Here is a 13,392-nt window from a genome sequence, read left to right as displayed (position 1 = left end):
CTTCACATGAAAGTAGCTGTTATCTGAACAGACACATGCATAATTTGGATACCCTCTTTTGGAGAATGCAAAAAAAATGCTGTTGTTTACATTACTGCAACATAAGCCCTGATTACTCAAATTAAAAACAGTCTACTAAAATGTAGAATCTCAATAAATCGGCTTGATTCATGTGTTCAGATATGACGTCTGTTAGTTATGGAGACAGAGAAATAAGTTCAAAATGTAAATGTTTTAAATCTGTTTAGTGATGTGTTTCCATTGGCAGTGTAGCTAGCTGAACCCATAACCAAGCTCATGTTCGATCATGAGTGAAATAATATCCAGCGAACATAAATTTCATTCAATATTGATGACTTGATGAGTTATTTCAGTATTTAATCATTTTGGCCGACTGTAAGAACATTTCCTAGCTTACATGAACCAGCTAAACGTGTTAGGTAGCCTGTTATCTATGTGTTTTCCACTGTCCAGCCAGGCACAGCCCCTCAGCTGCACTGACCAAGCAAGGGACAGAGGATTCACTCAGCTTCCTCAGGCTGAGCATCATTCAGTAGTCACTAGAGGCAAACAAATGAGCCAAACAAACAAAAGTGTTTTGTCCGTTTCTCTTTATGTAAACGTTTCTCTGTAGCTCAAAATGATCTCCTCCTTCTGTCTTTCAGAAAAATTGGCAAGCGCATGAAATTGTAGCTGGGGCTGATTCTCAGGCTGAGTGTGGAACCTCTAGCCAATGGGCATGATAAGGTGTCATAGTTGGCCATCATGCTGATCGCCAGGAAATGATGCTGAATATCGTCAGCTGTTGTAGTCGGTTTGTTTCATTTCTCTCTGTTCTTTATTTCTGGGAATTATATTAGCAACGCATTTTCACCATCACAATTACACGGCCTATTACAATTTCAACGCCCATTTCACTTCAGTCCTGAGTTGATTTACAGCCCTCGTTTCGTTTTTATATTAAAGAGGCTTAAAGGACGAATATCCTACATTTTTGTTGTATTTGATTTTTTTCCTAGAGGCCCAAATGGTGATGTCTGTGTTGATTTATGCACCAAAAAAGCCAAAATTAATCTTCCAACCTCTCTTAGTCACAGAAGACAAATAAGTCTGATCTATGTAAATGATTTGCTCCATTCTGACTGGCTGCCCGGTTTTGTGCCACATACCAAAAGCAGTCTGGGCTGAAACACCCCTTATAACTTCCACACAAATGGGTGGGGCAAAACTTCTGTGGGATAAAATGGTGAATATGTAAACGTGTTGGTTTCTTTGATATCAATGAACTCAAAACAGTTGTTTTTGAACCTTTCATGTATGGACTCGACAGACTGGAGACTGAACCATAAACTTTAATACTGTTTATATACTATATCAAACTCTTCTTTCCAAAAAGCGGACAAAATTTAGTTTTCCATGATGCGGTCCTTCGGAAATAAATCAGCTTCATTTTTCTCTGGTTTTACGATAAAACATTGTTTAAAACAGTGATCAAAAGCGTGATACTAGAATTCTGTTGGGGCTAAAAACACAACAACCTTAAAACCATTACTCGATTATTTATCAAAATAACTGCTACAGTACTTGATTACTAATATAAGCGATAGTGACAGGAAAAAAAGAGTATTTAAAGAATCAGTTACAGTGAAAGCTGAACGCAGAAAGCTCACCCAGTGTCAAAACATTTCTGATGTATGTCTCTGGAAGTGACTTTCTTTCCATAACAGCGTAGAAAAGGTATTGTTTTAGTCTTTGCTTAAGACTGTGAAGGTGCGAGTTTAAACTTGGCTCATTGGCTCATCCTGCAGTTCTAGCACAAGTAAACAGGATACCTCAAAAGAAGGCAAGCCATTCGTACCAAAGCCACAAAGGGTAACGCAAGGAGCTGAACACGAGGCACGCGTGGGTGCAGCTCAACAAACATCAGACAAACACGCCTGGTGTGAAGAGCGTTCGCTCCTCTCTAAACACTCCTTTCTCTTACACACACATGCACACTGAACACAGTGTAGCCCAGCCTTGCACATCTGCAAATGGCTCATCCAGCCAGTTGAAAGACTTGTTTGCAGTAGCACAGAAAAAAAAAGTCCCCATAAAAAGGTCTTTATGCTGCAGCGCACTGTGAAATCTACCCCAGACAAACAAATGACAAATGAACGAAGAGTGCAGAGCGTCCCATTTCCAGCAATGAGCCATAACCTCCGGAGACAGCGGCCGTCTGATGTAAACGAATTGGCCAATCTGTGTCCTCCACACGTGGCTGGGTGGGCTGTAGGAACTGATCTGAGGCCCAGCTGAGATGAAGCGAGTACCTGTGGAAGGTGGGGAGTTTGCGCAGGCTGAAGTATTTTTAAAAACGTGGGATGAGATCCTTTTTCACCATCACAATTAAGGACGTTGCCCTGTTTCCATCGTGACTCAAATGCTGGGACTGCCCCCGACAATGAGACTACATAGGAATCATCTTAGGTATGCAGTTAGGGGGGGGCAATATGACAACACGTATACACAGTGAGAAAAAAGGGTACAGTACAGGTACATTATTGCCAAGATACAAACAATATAAATGTACCCTCAAAAAATACAACAATGGTCTTAACGTCCAACTGTGGACCTTCGGTGGGTTTTAAAGATAAATTACATTCACTTTCCAGGGCAAAGGGGCATAACTGTACCTGCTCACAACCTTTTAAAATAGAAAAGTCTACCAAGTGTGTTGAACCCTATTTATATAGAAATTAGTCTATGGAATAACTTCCCAATAATGTAATAACAGCCATAAGATTTTGCACTTATCTTGGTCTTTTACTGAAGATGTAACATGATTTTTACTGATAACATACACTTCATTACATTATTGAGAAGAACAGAAGGGTCACTGTTAGCCTTCTGGTTGTGTTCTGGTCAAATTTGACTGATTTACTATTTTTCTCCATTACAAATATCATAGAATTTCTACTGACCAAGCTAAGTGCACATTTTTATCACATTGCTGCAGTTATTACATTATTGAGAAATTACTGCAATGTAACAATACAGGATGTATGAAGGCAATGTGACTTAAATAAAATATTTAAAAATATATAACTGCAGTGGAACAAGACAAAATGTTCCCTTGCAGGAACCAAGAAATAGTTTAGCACCTTCTGTATATTTACTGTGACATAATTTATGTCTGAGTATGCTTTATGGGGCACATGATGGATATTGCCATTATCTGAAGAATATTAACTGAACATTTATTACAAAGAGAGGATAATCAGGCCTGTTTAATTGCATTTAATGCAGTAAATTATGTGAAACACTGAATACAGATCACTGTACTCATTGTATATCACTGTATACAGGTTAGTATTTTTCACATGTGGTTGTACCATTTAGAGATATAACAACACAGTGTATCTTGTTGTGTGTAAAGCACTACAAAACAGAGCTTTTGTTTAAAAATTGTATTTTTACAAAGCCAAATGCTCTAATAAACTCAAAAAGGAAACATTAAGAAGATACACTTGTGCATTTATTTTTAGCCACTCCTTAGACCTGCAGTATAGAGAAGCGCATTGAACTGAAACCCCACTGTATCACATAGAATCAAACTCTGAATTTTGTGAATCGTTACACCCCTAGTACTTACACAACCTTAGAAAAAACTCAAAAAATGCTAATAATATTTTAAGGTTTACTATTTTTATCACCCACCACTATATGGAAAAATCAAAATATTCAGAGACGCCCACAGGAATGCAGTTTTCCAAGCTCTCTTGACCTCATTTGGCCTGCTGCCATCAGCTGCCTCCCAGCCTGCACTTTCAAAGCTGTCCTTATTGTGTTCCTGATGTGCTGAAAAGCACAGACCTACTATCATACTATAGGAAGAAACATGACTCCACAGCGAACATCAGTCAATACAGCGCACAGAAAACAACACGGTCTTGAGACGGTGGTTCAGACGTAGGACAGCAAGTTCCTGTAAGGCTTCTTATTATGAGCGGATGCAAAAAAAAAAAAAATACCCCTTTTAATGTCCAAGATCATCAATACAAATATCTTCTTACACTTAAGTGGTACTATCTGGACCCAAATAGGGAGATGTTCCAACAGCTCCTCAGGTACAACTGTAGTGTCAGAAAGCTACAGTATGAAATCAATTCAAAATGATGTGCATATTTACCACAGAAAACAAACGGCTACATTACAGATGCCACAATACCACTTTCTCCTTCTGATACCAACACCGAAACTTTGAGTATCGGCTAATAAACATCAAAAACAACTAAGCTTTATAATGAGTTATTTTTAATTGAATTCCCTTCAATCTGAAAGCATCTAAATAGCAGGCTGTCATGCTTCAACTACCCAACTCTACTACCACACAGGACGAAATACAGAGGGATTTGGTCAGATTCCCCTCAGACATCCAATCCATCGTTCTCTGCTGATATCGGCCCGATACCAATATGTACAGTACTGTCCTAAAGTCGGAGACCACCCTTCATTTATTTACTTTACAGTAAAAACAATTAAGTACACTATTAAGATTTTCATTTTTCAGAGGAGATTAGATACAAAGATCCACTTGTGTAAGGAAGGGACAGCTCAAAGGGAAATACATGAAAAACAGGCATTTCCGGAAGAGTTAATATTATAAACTTTATTAAAAATATTATTAAGTTCCAGAATAAACGGGTCTCTTAACAACTCTGTAAGACCTGGCAGAGCATCGAAACTGTAGGAAACAGGGGAGAAAATCAAGCTTCACTCTTGTTTACGTCTGGAAAAGAAATCTACAGGTGTTTCCGTCCATCCTTTCGCTGGGAGAAGATGACCCAACACTGTGGGTCTGAAAGGACGTGTAGCTCTCAAGAAGCCATTACTGAGAAAAGGAAATAGGAAAATTTGCAAATCAAACAAAGAAGCTGCTGGTGTTCACAGAACAACGAACTGGCCACCCCAGAGTCCAGACCTCAACACTACTGAATGTGTTTGGGAATACCTGGATTGTGAGAGGAACCAGAGAATGCAACCAACTTCTAAGACTGAACTTTGGAGGTGGGGAAAATCTCTCTGCGGGTTTCTTCAAAAATCTGAAAGCAAGTCTCTCGGAAAGAATGGAAGCTGTAATACAGGCGAAGGGAGGACAAGCTGCTGTAAATACTGTACATGTTTTCTGCTGAAAAAAGAGTAACTTAAACACATGATCCATGCATCTATACAAGATGATCACATGTATGGACATACTAATGGCCTACTACTAATACAGACTTCAACTGAGCGAATTCCACTGCGGACCACTTGTTGTTGTTGTGCAAAGATGTAGCCTTTAGGAGGATAAGAGGAAGAAGGGGGAGCGAACTGTTCAAACAAGAGCACAAAGTTAAAAGGGCCTCACTTTTCTATCAGGGAGGGTAACGGAACAGCAACGCTCAAACAGTGAGCCAACAGTGTGAGAAATCAACAGGTGAGGAAAAACCAACAATGCTCCCTCATCGCCCGCCTCAGCGGCCCCTCCGAACACACGCATTCTCACGCTCCATGCCTGGAACCATCCGCTCAAACAGAGCTAGCACTTAAGGCACAGACCGCGTCCTTTAAATCACAGCCCCCCCCCACCACCCCAACCCCCCCTCCCTCCCCCGACACACAGGAAATGGAGCATCCCTGGCTCAGATAGTAATAGAGCTGTTCGCCCTCGCTATCAGTAGTACGCAATGTGATGCATCATCAGGCCAGATTAGAAGAGCTGTTGCCGTCTCTGTCTAAATACAGGCGCTGTGAAGAGCGCAGACATCACAGGCTGCATTTAGCCACCCGACCCGTGGACATGATAACCTTCTGAAAAGGAATTTCTTTTCAACCACCACAGATCCACACCTCAGGTCTCTGAGCACACATTCGACCACCGTAAACAGTCTAAAACACACACGCGCAAACCCCCCAAGACACACACAGCTCGGTCAATACTGCACCTTGGCTCTACATGCCAAAAGGAACTGCCCCACATCCTTTATCTGTATTTATTTAATAACGGCCCAGTACAGCATTCCTTCGATATGACCTCACATTTCAGTAATCAAAACCATGCACCATGAGCCCCTCACGCTGGAGGGAGTAAAAGCACTCCTGCTCTCCCTCAGAGTGCTCTGGAGGCTAATCCACTCACGTACACGACTCCCCGGGTCTGGCCGGGGTGCGTTCACACGGAAACAGTACTGCGGGGAGTCACCTCGTCCAGAAAAAGATTAAAAAAACAAAAAAATACAGAGCACTAGAGATAACTACTAATATTAGCTAGCATGTGATCATCCCCCCAACCGCACCATGCCATGGAATGGTCAGCAGAAAAACAGGCCTGAAATCATTCTGTCAGATGAGAAAACGCGCTAAAGGAGAAGATCCTGAAAAAGAGAATAGATCAGCCTATAATTGCGCTGCCTAGCAGGAGGCCTGTGCCATTTCAGAGAAGTTGCGCATGAGGATATAAAAGTTTGCCCTTTAGAATCAAGATTTATTTCATACACCATAGGAACCACAAACTGTATCACAAGATATTTCTTTCTTACGTTTCAGCCCCAAAAGTTTAAAACTGGCCACGTTGCTGAATCAGCGTGGATGTGCCTTTTTCCCCCCGGGGCCTGGAAATATCACTCTGATGTGACATTTAAAGCAGGGTCAAAAAAAGTGACCTGACGTTGAGTCACAGATCCTATTTTCTCACTTACGGATGCCAGGCTGAAGGCTACACAGCTCTTCCGTCTGGATTGCATCACTGTGATGTCACCATGCAATCGTTCGGCATTGAGTCACCCACTCGGCTGCTGTCTGGCCGCTGCTTATAGCTTACCTATCAGTGCAAATCTGCTTTTTGGTTGAAGTCATTCAAGTGACCCATATAGAAAGGAATGAATGTGTGTGACAAATGAGAGTGTGGGCCACTCAAGTACAGTCAGTCAAGTACAATGGGTGAAATAATGAGTCATTGGTTATCTGTCTTACAGTGTGGATTTGTCCACTTAAGGGGCATTTTCTGGCCATCTGTGATGGAGGGGACAAATATGCAGCATACTCTGTTATCTGACTGTTCGCAAATGCCAAAGTTTCTTGGTAACATCAACCACAGAAATCCCAGCATTTTGAGACAGCGTGTGAGTTTGTTGCTTATTAAAAGAAAATTCCACAGATTTGTCATAATGACTGCATAATAAATGATTAATATGTAAACAAAATTATTCAGAGTTTTCTTTAAGTGAAATGTGCCATTCTAAAGAAACGTACCGAGTCAGAATTTGTGGCAGTGCTGGTGATAGGAACCAGACATCCAAAGCATTTAATGCCTCTTAGAGCTTCATCACAGGACGCTATTACATGAAATGTTTACGATTGTTTTCAGATCACATTTTTCATCTAAAACTTTATAACTTTCATCTAAAAGTATGAACAACCCTGCTTAAACAACATTTTGTTGATTATTTAAGAGAAAATAAATGAAAACATTCTCTACAGAGAACAAACTTGCATACAGCAGAGTTTAACATACTGGAAGTAAAATAAAAGATGAAATATTAAATGTATTTTATGTTTTTTTCCAACATGTTAAATTCAGCAAATAAACAGTAATCACCCAAACTTTTGCATTCGGCTGTACTTGCAGGGCATGGTACAGCTAAATAATACCCAAAGAAGACACGTGCAGGTTCACTAGTTATTTTCGATAGTGAACAGAACGATGCTGTAGACATCGAGATCCCAGGTTGATATCAGCGCCGGTGTAAAGAAACCCGGGTCAGTGAGTTTCTCTACAATGCACCATTTCAAATGAAACCACTCTGAATGGTTCTGCTTACATCTCAAAGCTATAAAGCAACTTACAGTCAATGTACATTATCTAAGCATCCATCACGTCTGAAAGCAGCACTGAACTCTGAACCAAATGATCTAATAAGGCAGTCATGTACATCTCACTATGTTCCCCTGCCTGTGCAGTTCATAGGCTCCCAGTTTCCCAAACACATCCAGGAGGCCCTTGGAGAATAAGCAGGAGTGGAGGGACTTCCTCTTCCAGAGATTCCGGTTTCTCCACGGCCATTAACCCAACATGACTCAGATGGAGCCTCCCCCGTAAAGCGCAGCTGAATGGGAAAGCCTGGAGTCAAAAGCCAGCTGGGTGGCTTTCTCTCTGGCAGAGACTTCTAGAAACACTGGAACAGGATGAAGGCTCTTTCCATGGACTCACAGGTTGTTCAGAGGCTACTCTCGTTTTCACACGTGCCCTGATCCGCCAGCGTGGTTCCACAAAACACAGCCCACAAACGGATTTCTTTTTCCCTCTGCTTGAGGTGTTTCGCGGCATAATGCGTTCCTGTAGTTCATCCCTGCAGTGGTAAATGTAATTTGTTCCTGTACTTAGTTTTTTCCTCTATCTGTACTTTACTGAAGTTTTTCCATTTTGGGCGACTTTTTCCTTTCACTCCACTACATTTCAAAGTCAGATATCTGACTTTTTACTCCACTACATTATGAGAAATCTGTCGTTCCTTTTGGTTTATGTGTGTATAAAAACGTAACATGTCAAAACAAAAGAAACACAAAGCAAGACCACCAATCAGGGCACAGCGCACTTAGTTTTGAGCTTGTTTTGGACATACCGACCCAGTGCAGCACACGGTTCAACATCAGTGCAGCAGCGTAAAATTTTGGGAGAGTCTATTCAACATAAATGATGAACTAACCTAACTTTGTGTAAACAGACCACAATATAGAAATATGTACTCATATGCAGTTGTGACTGACGTGTCTTTTTCTGAATTTATACAAACACATTTCATTTTATAGTAAATTAGTTTTGTCTAGTTTATGTTTATGAACAGAGACCTACAGACGCAGTTTAGTAAAGGAAACTCATTTGTGAATCTGAGTTTAAAGTTTTTATTCAACTTAAACTTGCAAATAAATCTTAAACTGAAACTTTGCTTGTTTGTAAAAAGTGATTTCAGAGCCACTCAGTTCTACCTGATGGAAACTGTTTGCCTTCAGTGTTTCGTGCTTATGATAATTATAATAGACATCAGCGTCACTAATTAATGACATTCTATTAAAAGACTGGTTTACCAAGAGAGACACTGGAGTATTTTCACCTAAAATGAGTTAATGAAGCGAGTCTTGTTATAAAAATGATAATAGGACATCAGTCATAATTAATCTTTTAGTACTTTTACTTTTGATACTTAAGTACATTTGAAGGCAAATACTTTAGTACTTTTACTCAAGTGGAGGTCTAAAGGAAGGAACTTCTACTTTTACTGGAGTAATATTGTACCTTGGGTGTCTCTACTTTGACTCCAGTACCTGGTCTGTGTGCTTCGTCCACCACCGATCTCCAGTAACCGATTACAGTGCCAGCAAATGTCATTTTTAAGCTCATTTTTATTTTTTTCTGCAGCCGTAGTTATGTACTGACAAAGGACATGCAGGGTTGAGGAGATGAAAACAGAATGAAGGCAATGCGGCAGTGTCGAAAAATATGACTTTAACAACTCGAAACCGTTCAGCAGTTCACAGATTATGGCTCAGTCATAATTTGCGTCTGGTTAAAGAGCTCAGGCTATCATTTCAGCAAATTAGGAAAACATGAATCTGCACAGCTGCACAGCCGTGATATACTTGGGCCAAGCAAAAGTTAGATTTTTGTTTAGAATATCAGAGCTTAGCATTTGATCGTCTCTCTTAATCCACATTTAGACATAAAATCGAACGAGCGTAAATGATTATCTACTTACACACGATCACCTCGGAACCTGTACCCTGCTTGGTCATCTCTATGCCATGTATTTAATTAGCTCTCTCAAAATCCTCCAACTACAGCGAGTCGTAGCTCCTCAAAGAGCCCCAGCTCGTTCTCATCAGACAACGAGGCTAGTAGAACCTCGAGGTTCAGCTTTAAAAAGTACAGGCACAGTTTAGGTCAGACAGCAGCTCCCATTAAAGGGGAATTCCACCAATGTCAAGAAAATTCTGCAAAATTACATGGTTAAGACGTAAATAAAGCCACTCAGAGTGGTTTGGTGTGAAACGCTCCGTTCCAGAGAAATCTAATGAGTCAGAACTGTTCACAGCGGTAACTACAGGAACCAGACTTTGGAAGAGTTCAATGCCTCTAAAAGCTGCCTCACAGTAAGATACTGCGTGAATGTGGTTATTTATGAATATGGGTCATTTTTCAGAAACGTCCATTTTTGTGTCCCTAGAGTTTACAGATATATTACACTTAAAAAACATGTTAGGGTTACAATTTATTTATATTTTAAGATAAAACAATAAGTTATTTTAATAATTACACCTTCTTGAGCCTCAATTTAGCAATATTGGTTTTTAAATCAATCATATAGAATTCCAAGCACCACAGAAGAGCTCATCCCCCAGTGATGTGTGAAGGCTGAGGCCATATTTTGAAGAAAAAAACATGTTTTTTTTGCAATTTTAACTACAATAATCTATACATGACTATGGAATATATGATTTAAATGACATAAAGAAAACAAATGACAAATAAATATTATAAAATATATAATGAAGTTGTGGTCCCCAGGAGTTGTGTCACTGGTGTTACCGCGTAACAAAAAATCTATTTTGAAATAAAAGTCACACCGATGACATCACTCGACTTCCTTTTACCTGTTTTCTGAGGATCTATGAAGAAAAGCACATGGTGAGTCCACTGTGTCTTTCAGTTATCAGAGATTTTCTCATTCAGCTCATGATTTCATATGAAGCTTTTAGCTGAAGTCACTGGTGTGACTTTATTCTGAGGTAATTGTGAAAAAATAGAATACAAATGGATTAAGTTCCATATTTTAGTGGATATTCCATGATTGACAACATGTGGTTTGATGCTCTGTAGCAGTTATTTTGTAAAATGCATTTTTATTCAAATGTCTCTGGTGTTCCTTTATTATGTGTAACACCAATGAGGATCGGTGACACCAGTGACTCCTATGGAGTCCTATGGAAAGTGGACGTTTCTGTAGAATGGCCCAAATGCTGCCTAAAGCCCAAGGTGATTTTACAATAGTTCTGAGACAGCAATATGACTCAGAACACATATTTTGATGTCCTGGGACGCACAAGCAAGATATAAAGGCAAATTATTTACCAAAGAAAACTTTTTTTCACAGATTTAACACTGATTTTTCATTATTAACACTGCATACAAAGTGTTTAACCCCTATTCTATCATGACTAAGATTAATACGAAAACTCAGAAGACACGTACATTCACTGTGGACATCACAAGCCCTGGTTCTCCACCACTGTAAAGAAATCAAGAGATGGTAAGTCTGTCTTCAGTGGTTTCAAATCAAACCACTCTGAATGGTTTCACTTACATCCCAACCACTGAATAACCTAGAAACTGGGTGAGAAATCATAATTCCCGTTTAACCTTGATGTCAGATATTTCAGAGGCTAAAATCCGGCCTAAGGACCAAATGGGTCCCATTTGGCTGCGACCACTCCAAAAACACGTTTATTCTTCCTAACACAATTTCATAGAACTACACACTAAAAACTGAACGTGTAAAGGTTGCATTCAGCCTGGCTGTGACGAAGGACGCCCCATATTATCCGCTTTAACGGTCTGTCAGCTTTTTGTGCAACCGGATTTTCTCACGTGAGCTTTTCCCGTTTCTCAGCAGCCGTTTGTTTCACTGTAAGTCGTAACAGTGTAAGAAGCCGCGTTTCACGCTGGAGCAGCTGAAACTGACTGCAGACCGTCCATATCTCGTGTGGAACTGACCCGCGGACACAGGGCGAACTGGTGATCCGCGTCGCCTGAGTGAAGTTTACAGTGGTGATGAGTCGCCTCGGGCTAAAAACATAAGGAGAGACACGAGATTCTCGGAATGCTCTTTTTGTGGTCCTGAGATCAGCTGTTAAAAACACAGACTGACCACAGAGGGAGGCACTGCTGCAACTTCTGCGAGCTACATTTTGAACACTCCGCTTTGCTCTGCTTCATTTTTGCTAGATGTTTCGTTGTGGCTGTCTACAACCTCAACAGTGTGTGTGTGTGTGTGTGTGTACGACTGTCGTAGCTGGGTCTTGTGTGATTCTTGAGCCACAGACCATCACAAACCATTAGGTAACCGAGAAGCCTAATTTCTGAAACTCAGCCCGGCGGTGGTCGCCACTTTCCGAGCTGCCCACCCCAGACAGGCAACTCTGAGCTCCCCAGTTCACATTCACAGCTATGAAGTTCGCCCCACTTCAAACTTACGATGAACGGCTCTCGGGTTTGTGGGGAGGCAGAAACAACGTTACACTGACGGCAGGCCTCGGCCGAATTCCCGAACCCCCCTCCCTTTCTTTTTTAAGCTCGTGGGGTCCCCCATTTCTCCCCTTCACCTCCAGCTCCAGCTCCTGCCCCTACCACCCGCATTCCCTCACACCGCCGCCGGAGAGAACGACGCCTGACCGTCCGCTTACCTGAATGAACTGGATCGTCAGCGCCGACTTGCCGACGCCGCCGCCTCCGACCACCACCAGGCGATACTTCTCCTGCACGGAGCCGTCCTTCCAGCCAGCCATGGGGGGAGAAAAACACACTCACACACACACGCACGCCGCCGTGTGAACCGCCAGTGAGCGCACACCCGCTCCTCCGCGCGTGACAGGCCTTCGGACGAAGAGAGCGCGGCGCGGAAGGAGAAACGGAGGACGGAGTCGACGAATAATCCGCGGAGGGAGAGTGGCGACGATCACACGGAGTGCGTTCAGCGCTGGTGCCGCCTCGGTCCGTCCGCCCTCCTCTGCTCTTACGCTGCCAGCCACTGTGAGCTCTGAGTGCTGCAAGATGGGGAAAAGATAGGAGAGAGAGGTCCGGCCGATACAGATGGCCGACGCTAGAGGCCGCCCTCGGGCACTCAGCCACAAAACGGCGTTTTGGGGTAAAACCCGTACAGAGAGAGCGACCCTCTCTCATCTCTCACTGAGCCCGCTGTCGCATCAGCCTGGCAGCAACAGCTCAGACCCTAACAGTGGAAAATACACAGCACAGGGTCAGTGAACAGGGTCAGTGAACAGAGTCCGTTTAGGCCTCGAATGTCTTTAAAAAAGTCCTTCTTTTCTTTTTGTTTTTGGATAAAGTAAATAAAGTGATGAACCTTCAAAAGATGTTATTTTCCAATCCCAGGCTGTCAAATCAGATACTATAAAATCTGCCCTGTTACCAATTTTTAGGGAGACATAAAAGGTTTATATATTTATGAACTTTTTAAATAAATATTACAAATCTCTCTCTCTCTATATATATATATAGACTTATACTTATATATGACTTATACTTATATATGACTTATACTTATATATGACTATTTTCACTAAAAAATAACTAAATAACAA

At 41.5% G+C, this 13,392-nt stretch overlaps 1 protein-coding gene across 1 annotated transcript in view; it reads right to left on the bottom strand.

Annotated features, from left to right (window-relative positions):
- The window catches only part of rras2 (RAS related 2), a 54,132-nt gene extending 41,291 nt beyond the window's left edge, over positions 1–12,841 (bottom strand). Inside the window, exon 1 of the mRNA XM_036586165.1 lies at positions 12,478–12,841. Within this exon, the coding sequence (XP_036442058.1) occupies positions 12,478–12,579 (102 nt within the window). The 5' untranslated portion in view covers positions 12,580–12,841. The remainder of the gene's footprint in view (positions 1–12,477) is intronic.
- Between the last annotated feature and the right edge of the window lie 551 nt (positions 12,842–13,392).

Source organism: Colossoma macropomum, unplaced genomic scaffold (genome assembly GCF_904425465.1).
Source record: "Colossoma macropomum unplaced genomic scaffold, Colossoma_macropomum, whole genome shotgun sequence".
NCBI lineage: Eukaryota > Metazoa > Chordata > Actinopteri > Characiformes > Serrasalmidae > Colossoma > Colossoma macropomum.
Note: the sequence above shows the minus strand (reverse complement) of the source record. Positions and strands in the feature narration are given on the sequence as shown.